The 16362-nt window shown below is 37.1% G+C and overlaps 1 protein-coding gene across 1 annotated transcript; it reads left to right on the top strand.

The window, feature by feature from the left end:
• Positions 1–857: 857 nt before the first annotated feature.
• On the top strand, positions 858–16026 carry ZNF507 (zinc finger protein 507). The gene is made up of 7 exons (XM_010295031.1): positions 858–2981; positions 4157–4246; positions 5255–5261; positions 5675–5695; positions 9709–9823; positions 15393–15527; positions 15663–16026. The coding sequence occupies exons 1-7, from the start codon at positions 858–860 to the stop codon at positions 16024–16026; spliced, it is 2856 nt and encodes a 951-aa protein (XP_010293333.1).
• The last annotated feature ends 336 nt before the right edge of the window (positions 16027–16362 follow it).

The following is a 16362-nucleotide window of genomic DNA, read 5'->3' as shown; positions in this document are numbered from 1 at the left end:
AATTTGTACGTATTGGCTTCTAGTTTAACCTCTAACAGTCCCACATTACTGCCTGTGGTTTATGGTTAGAAATGTTTAAAGGAAGTGTAAGTGAAAATAGTTATTGCCTTCAGCTTTCCCTCAAAACAGAAAAGAATTACTCTTTATAACTTTAGTACCAATTGATTTTCCCTATGATTAAGGAATTGTAGAAAAAGCTACAATTAGTAGGTTTTCTATAAAATGACATTTCTAATAAGAAGTATGATTTGACATTTGAATGGGCTTTAATATAGTCATAGTGAAATGACTAATGCAAATAAATACCAGAATTACTTTATTTTCCTAACATTTCAAGGAAAAAAAAATGCTTATTTTTGTAAATTATGTTGTTGCAAATTGTCATTTGCTTTAGGAGACATCAGTGGATCAAACTAGGTTAGGAATACATTTTCATATCATATCATGGCTTTTAAACATAAATATGCCTGTTACTGTTGATTGGTATATTTAAGTGTCTAGCATTCAAATGTGTAGTCCTTGTAAAGAAAAAGACAAGACCTATAACAACGCTGGTCAGCCTCTACTTGAAAAATATTTATCTTGCCCTTGTACAACTTGGAGGTAGGCTGTTACGGGCTCTCTTGGAACTCTTCTGTCCAGCTGTTTGTATAGCGTCTACAGCGTCTACACTATACACTAAATGTCCTCAAAATCTTTGGCTATTTATGTAGCCATTCTGAAAGTTTTCATGAAGTTAGTGGCATTAGGCTTCCATTTTTAGTAGAGGGAGAAATCTAAATAGTACTGGGTTGTATTTTTATTACTGTGCATGTACAAATGTTGATTTTTTTATAAAACTCTTTCTCCTAGGTATTATGGAAGAAGGAAGCAGTGTTGCAGTATTGATGCCAAATATTGGGGAACAGGAAGCTGTGCTGATTTCTGAAACGGTCATTGGCCCAACGCTGCAGAACAGTGAAGATCAGGGAAAATGTAAAACTGATCCACTAATCCACGTTATCCAGAAACTAAGCAAAATAGTGGAAAGTGAGAAGTCACAAAGATGCCTTTTAATAGGGAAAAAACGTTCCCATCCTAATGCGTCTGTACAGTCCTTTGACGCAGACGATCTGTGTGAAATCCCGGCTAAAGCAATCGAGCTATCTGTTATTGCTACTAAAAAGACTGAAGAGTTACAAGCAGATTATTTTGTGACTGAATGTCTCCCACAAAGCAAAAAAAAGGTGATGTGCTACCAGTGTAGTCTATGTAAGTTTCTATCACCTTCTCTCTTAACACTACAAGAACATATAAAACAACATGGGCAGAAAAATGAAGTGATATTAATGTGCTCAGAATGTCATTTTGCTTCCAAAAGCCAAGAAGAACTTGAATCCCACTTCCAAAATTACCATGAGAATGATGGTAAAAATAGCATCCAGCCAAAAGTGCAGCAATGTGTAAATGTCGCAAGTTCATTTTTGCAAGGGCCAGTGGAAGGAAGTGTCAAGTCGGGGACTGATCAGGCAGGAAATCTGGAATGTAAAGATGTAACTCAGTCCACTCATATGCCTGAAATGGGTAGGAGAAAATGGTATACTTACGAGCAGTATGGCATGTACCGGTGTTTAATTTGTCGGTACACCTGTGGTCAGCAAAGAATGTTGAAAACACATGCTTGGAAACATGCGGGTGAGGTTGATTGCTCCTATCCTATCTTTGAGGAAGAAAATGAAACTACCAACTTGTCAGAGATGGTTGTAACTCACACACCTCAGAGCGTGGATACAGTTGTTCTTTCTTTGGAAAACAATGAACTTGATATCCATACTGAACCTTCCCTTCAACTTCAGATTTGCAATTCTGAGCAACTGTCATGTAAATCGCCAGTACGAACAAATGTAAAAGAGGAGGAGATGTTAAATCATTCTGTAGCACATTCTCCTACTAGAGAGGTTTTAGAGGAGACTGTATCAGATACAGAACAGGATAATACGATAACTGATAGCCTACTTTCATCAGCACAGAAAATCATCAATTGTAGTCCAAATAAAAAGGGTCACGTTAATGTAATAGTAGAGCGTTTGCCAGGTGCTGAAGAAAGTGTCTTACAAAAGCCCTTCTTGATGAACGCTGACATTGAAACAGAAAAAAAATTCATCTCGGAGGAGTCCCATGTTACCTGTGAAGAAACTGATGAAGTTTATCATTCAGATGAAATTCAAGAGGTAATAATAGGATGGAATAATAGCGAGAAGAAAGATAATGAGTTAAGCTCCAAAAACGTAACAACTGATGAAAATGTGCCTCCTGCACGAAGAAGGACAAATTCAGAGTCTTTACGACTGCACTCACTGGCTGCAGAAGCTCTTGTTACAATGCCTATCAGAGCTGCCGAATTAACAAGGTCTAGCTTCAGGACTCTGACTGGAGAAGATGTTGTGGATGCAGGTGCAGGACAGGGAGAAGCTGATGGCCCATGCATGCCTCATTCTAAAGTGGTATCCTCACATAAGGATCCTTCAGAGGAGTTTAGTGGCTTAAACCAAAGTGAATGTGCAATAGTTGAGATACAGAAAGAAAGGCCAGAGTTATCAGAAGCACCAATTAAAATGGGCATCAGTATGTCACTACTCACTGTCATTGAAAAACTGAAGGAGAGGACAGATCAGAATGCTTCTGATGATGACATTTTGAAAGAATTACAAGACAACGCACAATGCCAAAATGCAAACGATGCAAATATTCCTGGAAGTAACCTAGTAGAATATATACCTAATGTAGATCGACCCTACCGCTGTCGCCTCTGCCATTATAGCAGTGGTAATAAGGGCTACATAAAACAACACTTGAGAGTCCATCGTCAGAGGCAGCCGTACCAGTGTCCCATCTGCGAACACATTGCTGACAATAGTAAGGATTTAGAGAGCCACATGATCAACCACTGCAAAACAAGAATGTATCAGTGCAAGCAATGTGAGGAATCCTTTCATTATAAGGTAAAGTTCTTTCCTGTGCCTGTCTCTAATAGCTAAATAACCCATTTTGCTATGTTTTTAATAACTGGTGATCCCTCTTTCTAACTTAATTCCGTCTGACATCCTGGCTTCATTGTCATTGCAATTGGCGATTATTGCCAGCAGCACTTTCTGTATATACAATTCAGCTATAATTATTTTGCTTTACCCACTGAAATAAACTTGCTTCCTCACGCAAGTTATTTTCCTGAGAACCATCTTATGGACATATTAATATCATGTTGTTTTTCTGCCCACGTGTAGCAACTACAGGAAGAAAAGGAAGCCTCAGAGAACTTAAGAGTTGAAACTTTAAAAGAATGCTTAAACGTGCCAGCTAGTTGTGAGTGTGTGCAAAAGTAATCATGGCATTTGGGGGTAACCTGAGACACTTTGAAGCAGAAATTCTTGTCTTTTTTCCTCTGTTGTTGTGTTGGTCTGGGTGTTCTGTAGAACTGAGATCTGAGAGATTACACACCAAAGCAGAATAATGCATTTCTGCCATTTTTATAATAGCTATTTTAAGCATTAGTGCTGGTGAGTGTGTTCCTATGTACTCAGCTCAGTACTCAGGAGTATAGAATAGATAGCATCAGTATCCAGCCGTAGAACTGAAACTCTTGTAGGCAATGGTAGTGCAAATTTTCCTATGTTTACTGTTGTTTAGTACTGGTTTGAAAAAATGTACAGGTAGGGTAGCAAAAGGCTCTCTCTCCCCTCTCCTGCCCAAGCAAGCAGAAACAGAAATAACGTATTCTTAAGACACTAGGCAATACGAAAATTGAGTCAATTTTCACACAAGCCATCCTCAAGCCTCTAATCTAATACTGCTTTTGGAGTATAATAATTTTGGAGGAGGAACCGTTTGCCACTTGTCTATGGGAATGGGGGAAGAAGGAAATTTATTTTCTAAATAAACACAAATCATATAATCCTCTCAGTCACTTTCATCAATCCTTTACGTTATTAATTAATGTTATTTACAGTATTTTGTTTCTCGTAAAATTACCAGAGGGATAATCTGTATATATGTTAATACACATTTTGTAACAGTAATCATGAAAACTTGAGTAACGATGTCACAAATGGTTGCAATATTTGAAGTGACCAGTGTATGTTTGTAGTGTATATTTAAACATGGGAAATTGTTTTTTCAGAGCCAACTGCGAAACCATGAAAGAGAACAACACAGTCTTCCAGATACCTTTTCAACAGCTACATCTAACAAACTAATAGTTTCCAACGAAGTAGATGAAAGAGAAGGTACCACTTATATTCACACTTGAAATTACAAAAGTCACTCATAACATTACTTCGGTTTGCTACATTTGTATAAGACTGGTTTTAAGATCTCATTGATGCTGAAACGTTTCCATGCCTGCTCATAACCTTAAATGTATGTTCTTTTCAGTGTGCAAAACTTACCAGTCAGTTTTGAGATATCTTACTGACATTCATTTGTAGGTAAGACATTTGGAGCCCTTGTAATTGGACCTTGTATTTCTTCTTCTGAAAAACAACTGGTATGGAGTATTAGTCTGAACTCTTAAGAAAAAAATGTTTTTTTCCTTCCTTCAGCAGCTACAGTATTTTCTGAATCACCTACAGTAAAGAAAGCCTTTTTTTAAACTCACTGTAGTAATGTAGTTTGCTGTCAGCATATATGTACAATACTGTCTATTCCGTGTTTAGAAATTTCTGCTTAGTTGTGGTAATGCCCAAAATGAGTCGTTTGGTTTAGCCCTAGAGAGGCAAACTTAAGCATTCTAAAAATGCAACCTGTATCTGTAATAGTTGCCAGGGTAACAATAGGTATGTATTTTCTAAATGTTTAACTGTGTATCTGCTTATAATTTAGTAGTGTTTGTTTTAAAAACAACAGCAACAAAACCCAAATCCTTGATGCATTAAGGTAGTGAAATAGGGGGAAAAAAAGCTAAGGTTGAAGAAAATGTGGTCTTAAAATCCTTTGAGTATCCTGGAGGCTTGATATTTACTATTGCAACTTGAATGCATCTTCTTCTTTGGTGAGTTGAAGTTACTGAAAATATTCACAGCATTTTTATTCTGAAAGCAACAATGTAATTACTATTATTTTGCAATTCTAGAGCACTGTGGAAAAATACTAGTAATTATATCACCTCTGAAGAACTGTGGGCTGAAGTATTTCGATTTCGTGCCCGTAGCTCTTCTCTGTCCTAACTATGGTCACTTGTTTGTGTAGGTAGCAAGATGTGCACCATAATAGCACTTAGACGGCAGGTGAAATTTCTGGGTTCTGCTCTCTCCGCTACAGCTGATCAGTGAGTGCAAAAGTAATCACTGAAATTGATGCAACTACTTGTGAAAAAATGTACTAACCAGCCCAAGCCAGGGTGGACGGCTTGAACCACTGACCATTTGTCCAAAGCAACATGGTACATGTCAGAATAGAATGTGACCCTTAACTCTTGCCTTCTGGTCTCGTAGCTCATGCCGCCTCTTTTTCTGGCTTTCAGTATACAAGTTAGAAACTTAAAAGTTAATGACCTTACCAGCCTTAGGTAGAATGACCCTTCCCAAGTCCTTTTTGCTCTCATCAATGCAGCAGGCATTTAAATTGAGGAGATAGATCTGTAGTGCTTGTTACATCCCTAAGACCTAAGCCTGAGCGAGCCATCTGAAGTCAGGGGGAGACGGGAAAAGGGCCAGGGAGGGTCTGCTGGTAGTGGGAACATTCCCCATTAAGTACTGGTGCTTTTTCTTCAGAAGAAATAGCACAGATGTTTCAATGGAAGTGATAGGAAAGAAAACATTCTTATTTTATCTGGTTATCTATAAGCATAGCTTGGACTATTCTGACAACGTTTTGTTTCTTTTAAACAAATAATTTTAAAGATGTCATGATACAGGAATAACGGCCTTGCAACACCTGAAACATGTCAGATTTTGGGGAATACTGTACCTTTTCAGTTGAAGTCTTAGGTGACTGAAAATGAAGATGCCTATCTGCTTTTGAAAATAGTGTGTTTTAATAAGGTGGTTTTAGAGCTTATATCCTGATCTTGTAACTTAACTTCCATGAAAGAGGAGCCCCTCTTCAAGAAAACTGCCTGCTTTCAATTTAATTACTTTAGAGATTTTTTCAAAAAATATTTTTTGCTCATTATTATCTTATAAAAGTGTTACAGCCATGCACTTTAATTGATTGTTTACACCACATGAAATTTAGTAATGTGGCTTGAATGAAAACAGTTCTCCTTTTAAACTTTTATTAACCCATACTGTGGAATGCTTAAATTATTTCAGAACCAATTTATAATCAAATTGCAACACCACTGCTGTACAGCAATCTCTTGTCAAACAGATGTCATCCCTATAAAGCGACACAGAACAAAGACGTTTATGGCATAGCATCTGTTTATGTGAAAGATGCCCGAGCTGGAACAGTTTCATTTCTTGTTTATGAATTAGTTAGTCCTAAAAGTCTCTTTATTCATCATGGTTGTACAATAAATTAAAAGGGAGCATTATGACACTGGATATGATCAGATTGTAAATGTCGAATAATGAAGGAATAGGGTAATAAGCAGCATTACAGGAGCACCTGTTACTGCTGCTAGAATAAAGATCTGTCATTTCCATGTTCACTTTTAAGAGACCTGATATTCTCCATCCAGAAAGCACAAAAGGCCCCAAACGCCCAAGAAAAAAGCCAATGGTGGGGGTGGGGGACGTGACTGCTATTTTGCAACAGCGAGACCTTATATGATATATTATAATTTATATGCATTTTGTTGAAGGAATAAATATAAAGTAGCGATTGGTATAAATAATTGTTCCTAAGTGTGTGCTACTGGGTGGTTAGCCACTTATAACTATGCAATAGATAATATGTTTGCATAACGCTTTAAAAATCTCATGAGACACTGTTTGTTTTAAGCTGCCTGCCCGATAAAATACCAAATTTGTAACAGAAAATACATTTGGAAGCAGTTTATTCTAAAGCTGCAGAATTTAAGATGGAAAACCCATTCAAGTAGAGCTTGCAATAGCTTAACCTTCACACAACCCCTGCTCTCCCCTAGATCTGCAGCCCAGTAAGTGTCTCTGTATTCTTTTGAGGTCTTCTACATAAATGTGCCCTCATAAAAGAATAATTGTAGAAATAGAAATCCCAAAGTCTGTAAGTATATAATTAAGATTGTTTTCATAATTAACATTAAAGAAAAAAACTAATAAATTTTACTATATGAGGATATTGTAGGAAAAATTCTGATATATTTTGCTTTAAAGTTGACTTGCAAAGAGTGCACGTTATATATTACCTCCATATTATTTTTTATAAGAGTGCTAGAAAAGTGAGCACTGTGTCATGTTTTAAAGTAAAAATATAAAATAATTTTTATTTTATCGTGGCACACACACAATTATTCAAATTTTATTTCAGACTGTCTTTCTTTTGGATTGCTATTTTATTTTCTATGACATGCTATATATTCTTCAGAATAACATTCCTGGGTTATCAGCCCCACCTAACTATTTTGCATCTGGAACCAAAAGTGCTACATTCTGGAGTGAAAGTTTAATTAGTGGTAATTTTCCCTTACTGTTTAAGTTAGCTGTGTGACTGTATCCCTCAGAATAATATATCTAAAACTTTTTTTTACATAAAAGAGTTTTACTATAAAGATGCTTAATTGTTGCTTTGATAATGAAAAGATTCAGTCTGGGTAATTGGAACCCAGCATCATCAAGAGGAAACTCCAGAACAAAATTATCTTTACAAAACCTGTTCAGTATTTTGGACTCAGGAGACGGAACTTCTGTTTTCGAGATAAACTTCACAGTGCCTCCTGAGTTCAATCTGCTTGTCTCATTCATCTCTTCTTTAGCTAAAAAGAATTGGAATTCAGGAGGTGATAAAGGAGGGGGTTTCGCTCAGTTTTTGCTACTCCAGACTGGACAGAAGTTCATCGTACTTAGACCTAAGCAGAGATGAGTCTAAAAAGTCTACTTTCCATCTTTTTGGGCAGTCACTTATTTCAAATGTCAAGCTTGTCTGTCTTCTCAAACTGCAAGTTGGAACGGTGGCAGACAGACCCTCCTCTTGGTGTGTCATGGACCTTCAGTGCTCTTGACCTTGACAAGCCTTTAACAGAATTCTTCAGGATTCAGAATAGAGGGATCCCATTTGGGAAATCAGAACTTACCTTTTTCAGGGAGGGGAGTTATTTTTGGGTTGGGGAAGAGCTGGGAGGCCTGGGAAGTAGATCACCTGCTGATATTATTGGAGTTCTTGAAGGCAATATCTACTAGAAAACACCCAGCTAATACAGCCATTTTATTCCACCGAGGATCTTCTGGTGTATCCTACTAGTAGTAAACCCTAATGATTTGTTTGTGCTGGCGATGTGCTTCATATGAGTATGAAGAGTTTCTGAAGTCTGTTCTTGCAAGATTTAAGCTTTACATTTTAGCCACACATTATTTATTGAATTGTATATTTATTTTGGTTTGTGGGTGTACTTTCGTAATGATCTTTACCCACCAGAGAAGTTCGCCAAGGATCTCTATCAGTTTCTTCAAAGCCCATGTACATAAGTGAAAGTAATGGCTTGACTGTTCAGCCAGCTACCAAGAATTTGGTGTACAGATGAAATGAACTCGAGCACCTTACTTGCACTTGGGGGGAAAAAAAAGTAGAATTAATTGGACTAGTGAAGAGGTTAGATGATAAAACAAAACCCTTTGATTTTAGTTTGATGTTTCTTCTGGCAGTAGTGCTGATTTAAACAGCTCCAACATTGGTGTTCCGTCCTGTTTCTGTTGTCCCCTCATTTGGGGAGTGCATGAAGGCTGCATGATAGGCTGGAAGAGGAAAATGACCTGCATAAAAAATACCATCCCTCTTCCCAAATGGTAATATTTTAACGCAAATCAGTTCCATTATTCAGTGACGGAGCAGGAATAGGGCTGCTTAAGTCTACACACTTACATCTCAGAAATACTCAAACTGTGCACTTGCGGGCACACATTTTCCTATGTTAAATTAGTTATTAGCCTTTGTCTCTGCAACCATTAATTTTTCAGGAGTCACTTTCATCCTGGAAAGAAAAAATTATTTTTGTTACAATTGCTTTTCAGTAATTTGGAGAAGTTCCAAATTATTTCTTAACACATCTGGTCAGCACCTAATTTTTTCATCATCTCAGATCCTTCTGAAAGTGTATGTGGATGATAAAAGAGGATTTAGATGCTTTGGGAGGCCTTTCACTTTTCTATGTTTGCCAGTTTGAAACTTGTCCTTTCTCAGTGCCCATCTTTTCCTTTGATTTGATGCATTCTGCAAAGCGGTGAAACTGCTGGTTTCAGCAGTTCCCACATTTTATCACCTTTTGCTGTAACACAGGATTTTAACCCACCTGCAGGAAGAAGGGAAGTGTCCGCATAGAGAGAAAGACTGCATTTTTGTAAAATTGTAATAATTCCAGTGAATGGTAGGGCGAATGCAGAACAGCATGGTAAATAAACTTTACCTTTATCATCGCTATGTCCATTGCCAGTTTGCTCCAGATATTTTAAAAGTATTAAATATTTATAGAAATTTAGAAGTATTACTTTAAAATGTTAATTCATGTGTCATGGTTCAATTGTGCTGAAATTATCACCTGAAAACTCCTTACAATGCTGAATGCAACTCTAAAATAATGGATTTTGTTTCATATAGGATGCAAGTCTTCAGTTCAGAAACTGTATAGATGTGATGTATGTGACTACACAAGCACAACTTATGTTGGTGTACGAAATCACAGACGAATTCATAACTCTGATAAGCCATATAGGTAAGTGTCTCAATTATTGCTGCCTAATGCCATGTGCCTGGTTTACTTGTTTTAACTAAAAAGGTTACTTAATTGCTTATGCAATTTTGAAGGTACTGTTAAAGAATTTCAATTACATAATTTTATGGCAAATTTGAAGGAGCCACACTTGCTGGTTAACTCAAACTATGTAATTAAGATTTGCTAACTTTTCCAGGATGCATCTTTTGCTATAGCAATCTACTGCTTGTTTTCAGTTTGAAGCATTCAGACGTGGAAAGGGTGATAACTACATGGCAATATTGAACTTTGGCCAATAGTAATAATGTATTTCGCAAAGCCCTTGCACGCTTAAGTTCATTTTGGATTTGCTGTATTGGAAAGTGTTCTCCATTGTCATATTGGTACTTTGCACGTTGGCTTCTACCGAGTGTGGCAAAATTCTGCCCTTCGTCTTGTTGCCAGTCCCCACATCTTTTTCACAGGTTTCAAACAATATTAACACACTCACTTAGGATCAGATTTTATAACTTTCTACAGGGTGTTATATGGATTTATATAGAAACTTTGATAGCTAAAATCCATGTCATACTATAGCTCAGGTCCCCAGCAGAAAAATAAATCATGTATTTTTCTATTGGTTGCTGCATAAACTCCTGCAAATTCAATCTATGCTCATTCAGCATGGATCTCTGTCCCTCTCTAGTGGTTAGAAAATAGATCCAAGTTAATAGAATTTTTGAGCTAATATACTTCCATCTTTTTAATACAAATTCTGGAAACTCAACACCTTGAAATGCTGAGCTCAGCCAGGGACTTTCTGTTTTGGATAAACAAAACCAGAAGATGTGTTGTATTTTGATTTGTGCATTATAATGATATCCCATAACACTAGTAAAAATTTGCAAGATGTTTGCTCAGAGAGTAAATGTGGAATACAACAGAATCTTCCCTATTGCCATTATTTGTTACTTAGTGGGGTTGGAACAGCAGATACTGTAGAGTGTCCTGTATATGGTAGTTTTCTGAATTGGTGTTAGCCAGCCTGTTCATTTAGAAACCCTTGAAAATTTTCCATTGGTGATATAGACAGCTGCATACTAAATTTAAGCCTACTGATCTGGCTTGCTTTTCTTATTCTTTTTTCATAAACCCCTTAGACAAATCTGCAGACCTGGTAGGATACTTAGCCACAGCTTAAAAACCGTAAAGATTTAGTATTTATGGTATTTCTCCCTCTGAAACATGTATTCCTCGAGCCTTTCGTAGTATCAGATAGCAACCTACTATATTACTGCCATTTTTATAGCTGTAAACATATTTTATTATTTGTTTGATAAAAATTGCTGGCAATTAAACTGTATAGCCTCCAATGATGCATTTTTGTAGATTTGATAACTTTTGGATTTTGATACTGCACAAATCACAGAATCATTAAGGTTGGAAAAGACCTTTGAGATTATCAAATCCAACCATTAACCCAACACCACCATGCCCCCTAAACCATGTCCTGAAGCGCCATGTACACATGTTTTTTGAACACTTCCAGTGATGGTGACTCCACCACCTCCCTGGGAAACCTGTTCCAATGCTTGACCACTCTCTCGGTGAAGAAATTTTTCCTAATATCCAATCTAAACCTCCCCTGGCACAACTTGAGGCCATTTCTTCTTGTCCTGTCACTGGTTACTTGGGAGAAGACACCAACACCCACCTCACCACAACCCCCTTTCAGGCAGTTGTAGAGCTCTGAAACTTACGCGATTTATTACCAAATAGATAGTTTGCCTTTTAAAATATCATGGTAAGCATGGCTGTTGCATTAAGTAGAACAGGTATTGCTGAGGAATAAGACTCACTTCTAAATACACTGCGTCCTCTATAGTTCTTACGGTCGCATTTTGCCTTTGCATAACATAGCCAAGCCACTTGCATCAGGGCTGCATCCATTCAAGTGTATCCACATCTCCCTTATACTTTGTGGTGCTTACCAACTTCAGTGGACGTGCATAAGATAGATGTCAGGAAGGAACACAGTCCATATGCCTAGTGATTCTTGCGCAAAAGTGGAGGCTTTTTTGGGCCGCAAAAGATTCTCACGGTCCAAAAATTGAAAGTTAATGTCATCACTTGGACTTCTGTAATTATTGTTAGTCTTTAACTGTAGTCTTTCCAGATACCTTTGCTTTCGCATAGATTTTTATTTCTGGAATAGTGTCAGCAGTTAATTGTCAGATTAGTTTACTTCTTGTTGTCTCTTTAGATGTCGAGTATGCGACTTCGCCACCACAAATATGAATAGCTTGAAATGCCATATGAGGCGCCACCCCCAGGAGCATCAGGCAGTGCAGCTAATGGAACAGTACAAGTATGTAACAGTTCTCATTTGGAAAAAAGCTGTGATAGTAGTGATTTTGTTATGTTAAGATATGAAGCAGAGTTCAGATTCTGTTCTTTTCCCTCATAGATTCAGTATTTTTTCCAGTGACTTTTTTTTTCTTTTTTGAGAGAGAGAGAGAGGGGAAGAGATTTGCTGTGGCATTCCCAGGTGATGTTTATGCTAGCTAATTACACATGTCCATAACCTCCCTCCGGTACAGTATCCAGCTTTTTCTTTCCAGAAAGGGGTTGCATATAAACTGCCTATTGCAAGTAGATTCTGGACTGTGTTAATTACCAAAGCATGCCTGGAATTGTTTGGGAGAATGCATGTGCCAAAACCATGCTAGGGGCACTTCTAACATTTGACATTATAGATTGTTAAATTCCAGTACCCAGGAATGTTCTCTGGCTTTGTTTAATATCCCAGTCTAGGCACAGTCTTTGCATATACATGTTAGTTAGAATCCAGATTGGCATCACACTGCCTTTGTTAAGAATTAGTATGAATAGTCATTATGTTTTAGTGATGAGTGTTCTTATAGTCTGTCCATAGATAAGCGTGGGTTTTTTATATATATATATATATATATGAGAAAGTTGGCGCAAATATGTGCAATTGTTTACTACTAATTTGCAACAAGAAATAAAAACTGGGAAAGGAAAGAAAATCAGGAATATTCTGAACATTTCTTAGTGGAAGATTTTAAAGGCAATAGGAAGAATCCAAGTAAAGCACGTTCATAGAAGGGTTTCTTCTTAAGAAAATCTGCTTCTACAATTTCAAAATCCTGCCACTGTATTCTTCCCAAAAATATTCTCAGTAGCATTAAGTTCTGTTTGTTCTGCTGTCATACTTCATATAGTATCACTGAGTGCTCTTAGTATTGCCAAAGATTACTGAAAACTTCCACACTTTGGTCCTTGCATCCCCAAGGAAATAGTCTATGAAAAGCTGCAAGATAATTGTTTCCGCAGTAGACGGGTTTAGGATACACTCAAACAGTAAAGTTTAATAATTCAACATAAGTCAACCAAAAGGGCAAATCATGCTATAGAATTGAAAGGGTTCTACTACTACTAAACTCAATGTCAAATAATTTTGTTTCTCTGGGAACGTCTTGCATATACTGTAAATATACATTAAGTATATGATCATAAAGTGTAATGCATCAGGCTAAAAGCTGTTGAGTTTCTGTGTCTTTGATTTTTTGTATGCTAAAGCAGTCAAGAGCATTTGGCTTGTGATACTGTTCTCAGCAAAGTAAATCTGATTAGCAAATCACCTAAGTAAATCAATGTACTTCAAAAAATGAGACTGTAATTAAAAGAGATAAAAACCACCACTGAACTGTTGCTTCATTCGCTGTGTTACCAGCCCACTGACCAAGCTGTGTTAGTGGCGTAGTAAAATCGTACATATAATAAGACTTGTGGAATGTATGTGCATATAGAATGGAATTAAGATTATTTGTTGACTTTGTGTTTTGTAAATACATTATTTTGGCCTAATTTTATTTATAAGTTAACTATAAAGTCTGCCTTTTATCTTGTTTGTAATGATGCCATTATTTTGTAACAGCCTGATTAGAAGTATTGAGATTCTCAACCTGAGAGTGAACTTGCCTATATTTAAAATCATCCATTTTTTTAATAAGGCTTCAAATTAGAAGGAAAAGAGAAAAATAGGATAGTACATTCCAAATCAAGTAATAGAGAAAAGTGGGCTGGAAGGACATGCCTGTTGTTCCCCAGCAGGACAGAATTATCTTGCTACATAAGCAAGGTAATGTACCATGCCTTCACCTAACTTGTGAGATTTTTGCTGTTCTCCACAATCTTCTGCTAAGCAGAAATACTTTCCTGTATATGATTATTTGCAAGGCACTTAAGGACTATATCCTACTGTCATTAAGAGAAGTGGTAAAACCTTACTGAACTGTAATGTATAACACTGTTTTATGTAGGCGTTCTCGTGTTTCCAGGTTAGATTTCTGAAAAGGTCTTAAAAATTTACAAAAACTCACTAGTATAGCAGTCATTTTAACAGACTCATCATAGCAGAGCATATCAGGGTCACATCGCTTGAGCAGAAAACATCTTACTCTCATTGAGGAATGAGCTAGACTGAGATGCATTCCTAGCTATAACTTATTAGAACAAGGTCACCTTCCATTGATCCTGGTCTTTTCCATGTGATTTGCGAAACTGAAGACTGCCAGAGTAGCAGCTGGCTAAGCAAAGTAGCTTCCTCGTCCAAAAGACAAGGAGCTACATCGTCTTTACCATGAGTACTGTTCTGCTCTGGAGTGATGTCATGCAGTATCACGCATCTCCTTCATGCTGAGATTACTAATTTATCATCTTAGAAAACACTTGTAAAAAAACTCCTTTGTTGTATGTTCATGTATGAAAAAAGTTCTGTTGGATTTGATCAGTCTTGGGTTATTTGTGTCCATACATACACGCTACATCTCTATGTAAATAGGATTTATTCTTCAAGGTTTTGTTCTTTACTGTATAAGACAATGTCTTCTATGGAAATAGAAAATTTAGTCTTGTGGTACCCAAGCTGATGGAAAACTCCGTGGACAAAATTGTCACCTGTCTGAATCTCAGTTTGTGAATATATTCAGAATCTGACTGGACACTGTCCTTGACAACCTGCTGTGGCTCATCCTGCTTGAGCAGGTGGATTGGACCAGGTGATCTCAAGAGGTCCCTTCCAACTTCAACAATTCTGTGATCCTTAAATAAACTAATATATGCTACCCCAGGAAAGACTTCATTAGTTAAATTAAAATTATCAGTGCTAATTACACAGCTCCTGCTTGGTTCAGAGCAATGGCAAAGATAGCTCACTACCTGCCTGCCAGATACCACACTGATGTACTCTATGTTTCTGCAGTCATCAGCACTATTGCATTTTTGCAGTATTTAAACAGTTTTAACAGGCCAAGCAGATAAGATTTTAATTCAGTTGTTTAAGAAGTCAGAAAAAGAAATTATCAGACCCTAAATATAGTCTTACATTCCAGGATGAAACTTAGCAAACTTGACCTAGTTATGAAACTGAAAAGAGGGACCGAGAAGAGGGTTGGCACGATTCTCTCTGTTTACTTGTCCTTTTGGAAGAACTAATCCATTACTAAACTAATAAAATTTAACTTCTAAATGTTTCTCGTTTTCCTTCTCCACCGTTTTTTCCTAGGTGTTCTCTCTGTGGATATGTATGTAGCCATCCTCCATCCCTGAAGTCCCACATGTGGAAACATGCAAGTGACCAAAATTATAACTATGAACAAGTGAACAAGGCTATTAATGATGCAATTTCGCAAAGCAGCAGGTACGTCTTGATTTACTTTCAAGCCCTACCATCTAGAATTTTCAAAGGATCCAACTCTGGTCTAAAATAAAGTTCCTGTCAAAAAGCAACAACTGTATGTTTTGATACTTGTTTTGGGGTTTATTATCATTTCAGGTTTCAAGGACAGCTTCCTGACAAAACCTTGTTAGAAGGCACAGATGAAAGTACAGCACCTATACTAGGAAGTTCAGACAACTTGGTGTCTTTTACAGAGTCTATTAACCAGACTACAAATGAAATTTCAGGTTCTGATGAAAATGAAAAACCTAACTTGACGAATACCTCATGCAGTTTAGAAAAGAACTCCACTCTACCCCATCTTGGCACAGAATACTGTGTTCTTCTCTTCTGCTGCTGCATTTGTGGTTTTGAGTCTACCAACAAAGAAAATCTGCTGGATCATATGAAAGAACATGAGGGTGAAATCATAAACATCATTCTAAATAAGGACCACAGCACAACTCAGAGCACAAACTAGGTGAAGCAGTGAGTTAAAGAGAGGGTATCCTAGCGTGAATATTTTCCTTCTTTGCTAATTTTTGCCTGAGACACTTGCTAAAGAGAAGAATTGCAAGCAAAACTTGATTTCCCATCCTGAGTCCTTGTTTCAGTAGGAGTACAATATTTTAAGCAGGGATCGATGAATCATTTAAGAGATAAATACAAGGAGTGGGGAATAGAATGATCCATTTTAACCTGTTATTTCTTTACATGGTGCCAAGAATGTAGGATTGTTGGGGTTTTTTTTCTTATATTGTCAGGTACTAGTCAGTAATAACGCATTACTACAGTACGTTAAAACCCAAAGGTATGA

This window comes from Phaethon lepturus, unplaced genomic scaffold (genome assembly GCF_000687285.1).
Source record: "Phaethon lepturus isolate BGI_N335 unplaced genomic scaffold, ASM68728v1 scaffold47059, whole genome shotgun sequence".
NCBI classification, from domain to species: domain Eukaryota; kingdom Metazoa; phylum Chordata; class Aves; order Phaethontiformes; family Phaethontidae; genus Phaethon; species Phaethon lepturus.
Note: the sequence above shows the minus strand (reverse complement) of the source record. Positions and strands in the feature narration are given on the sequence as shown.

Bases quoted from the DNA above. Each gene is read 5' to 3' on its own strand.
- ZNF507 (XM_010295031.1), top strand. From the start codon at position 858: ATGGAAGAAGGAAGCAGTGTTGCAGTATTGATGCCAAATATTGGGGAA. The intron at 5,696-9,708 runs GTCTGCTGGTAG...TGTTTCATATAG, and splicing joins CGGGAAAAGGGCCAGGGAGG to GATGCAAGTCTTCAGTTCAG. The intron at 9,824-15,392 runs GTAAGTGTCTCA...GTTTTTTCCTAG, and splicing joins AACTCTGATAAGCCATATAG to GTGTTCTCTCTGTGGATATG.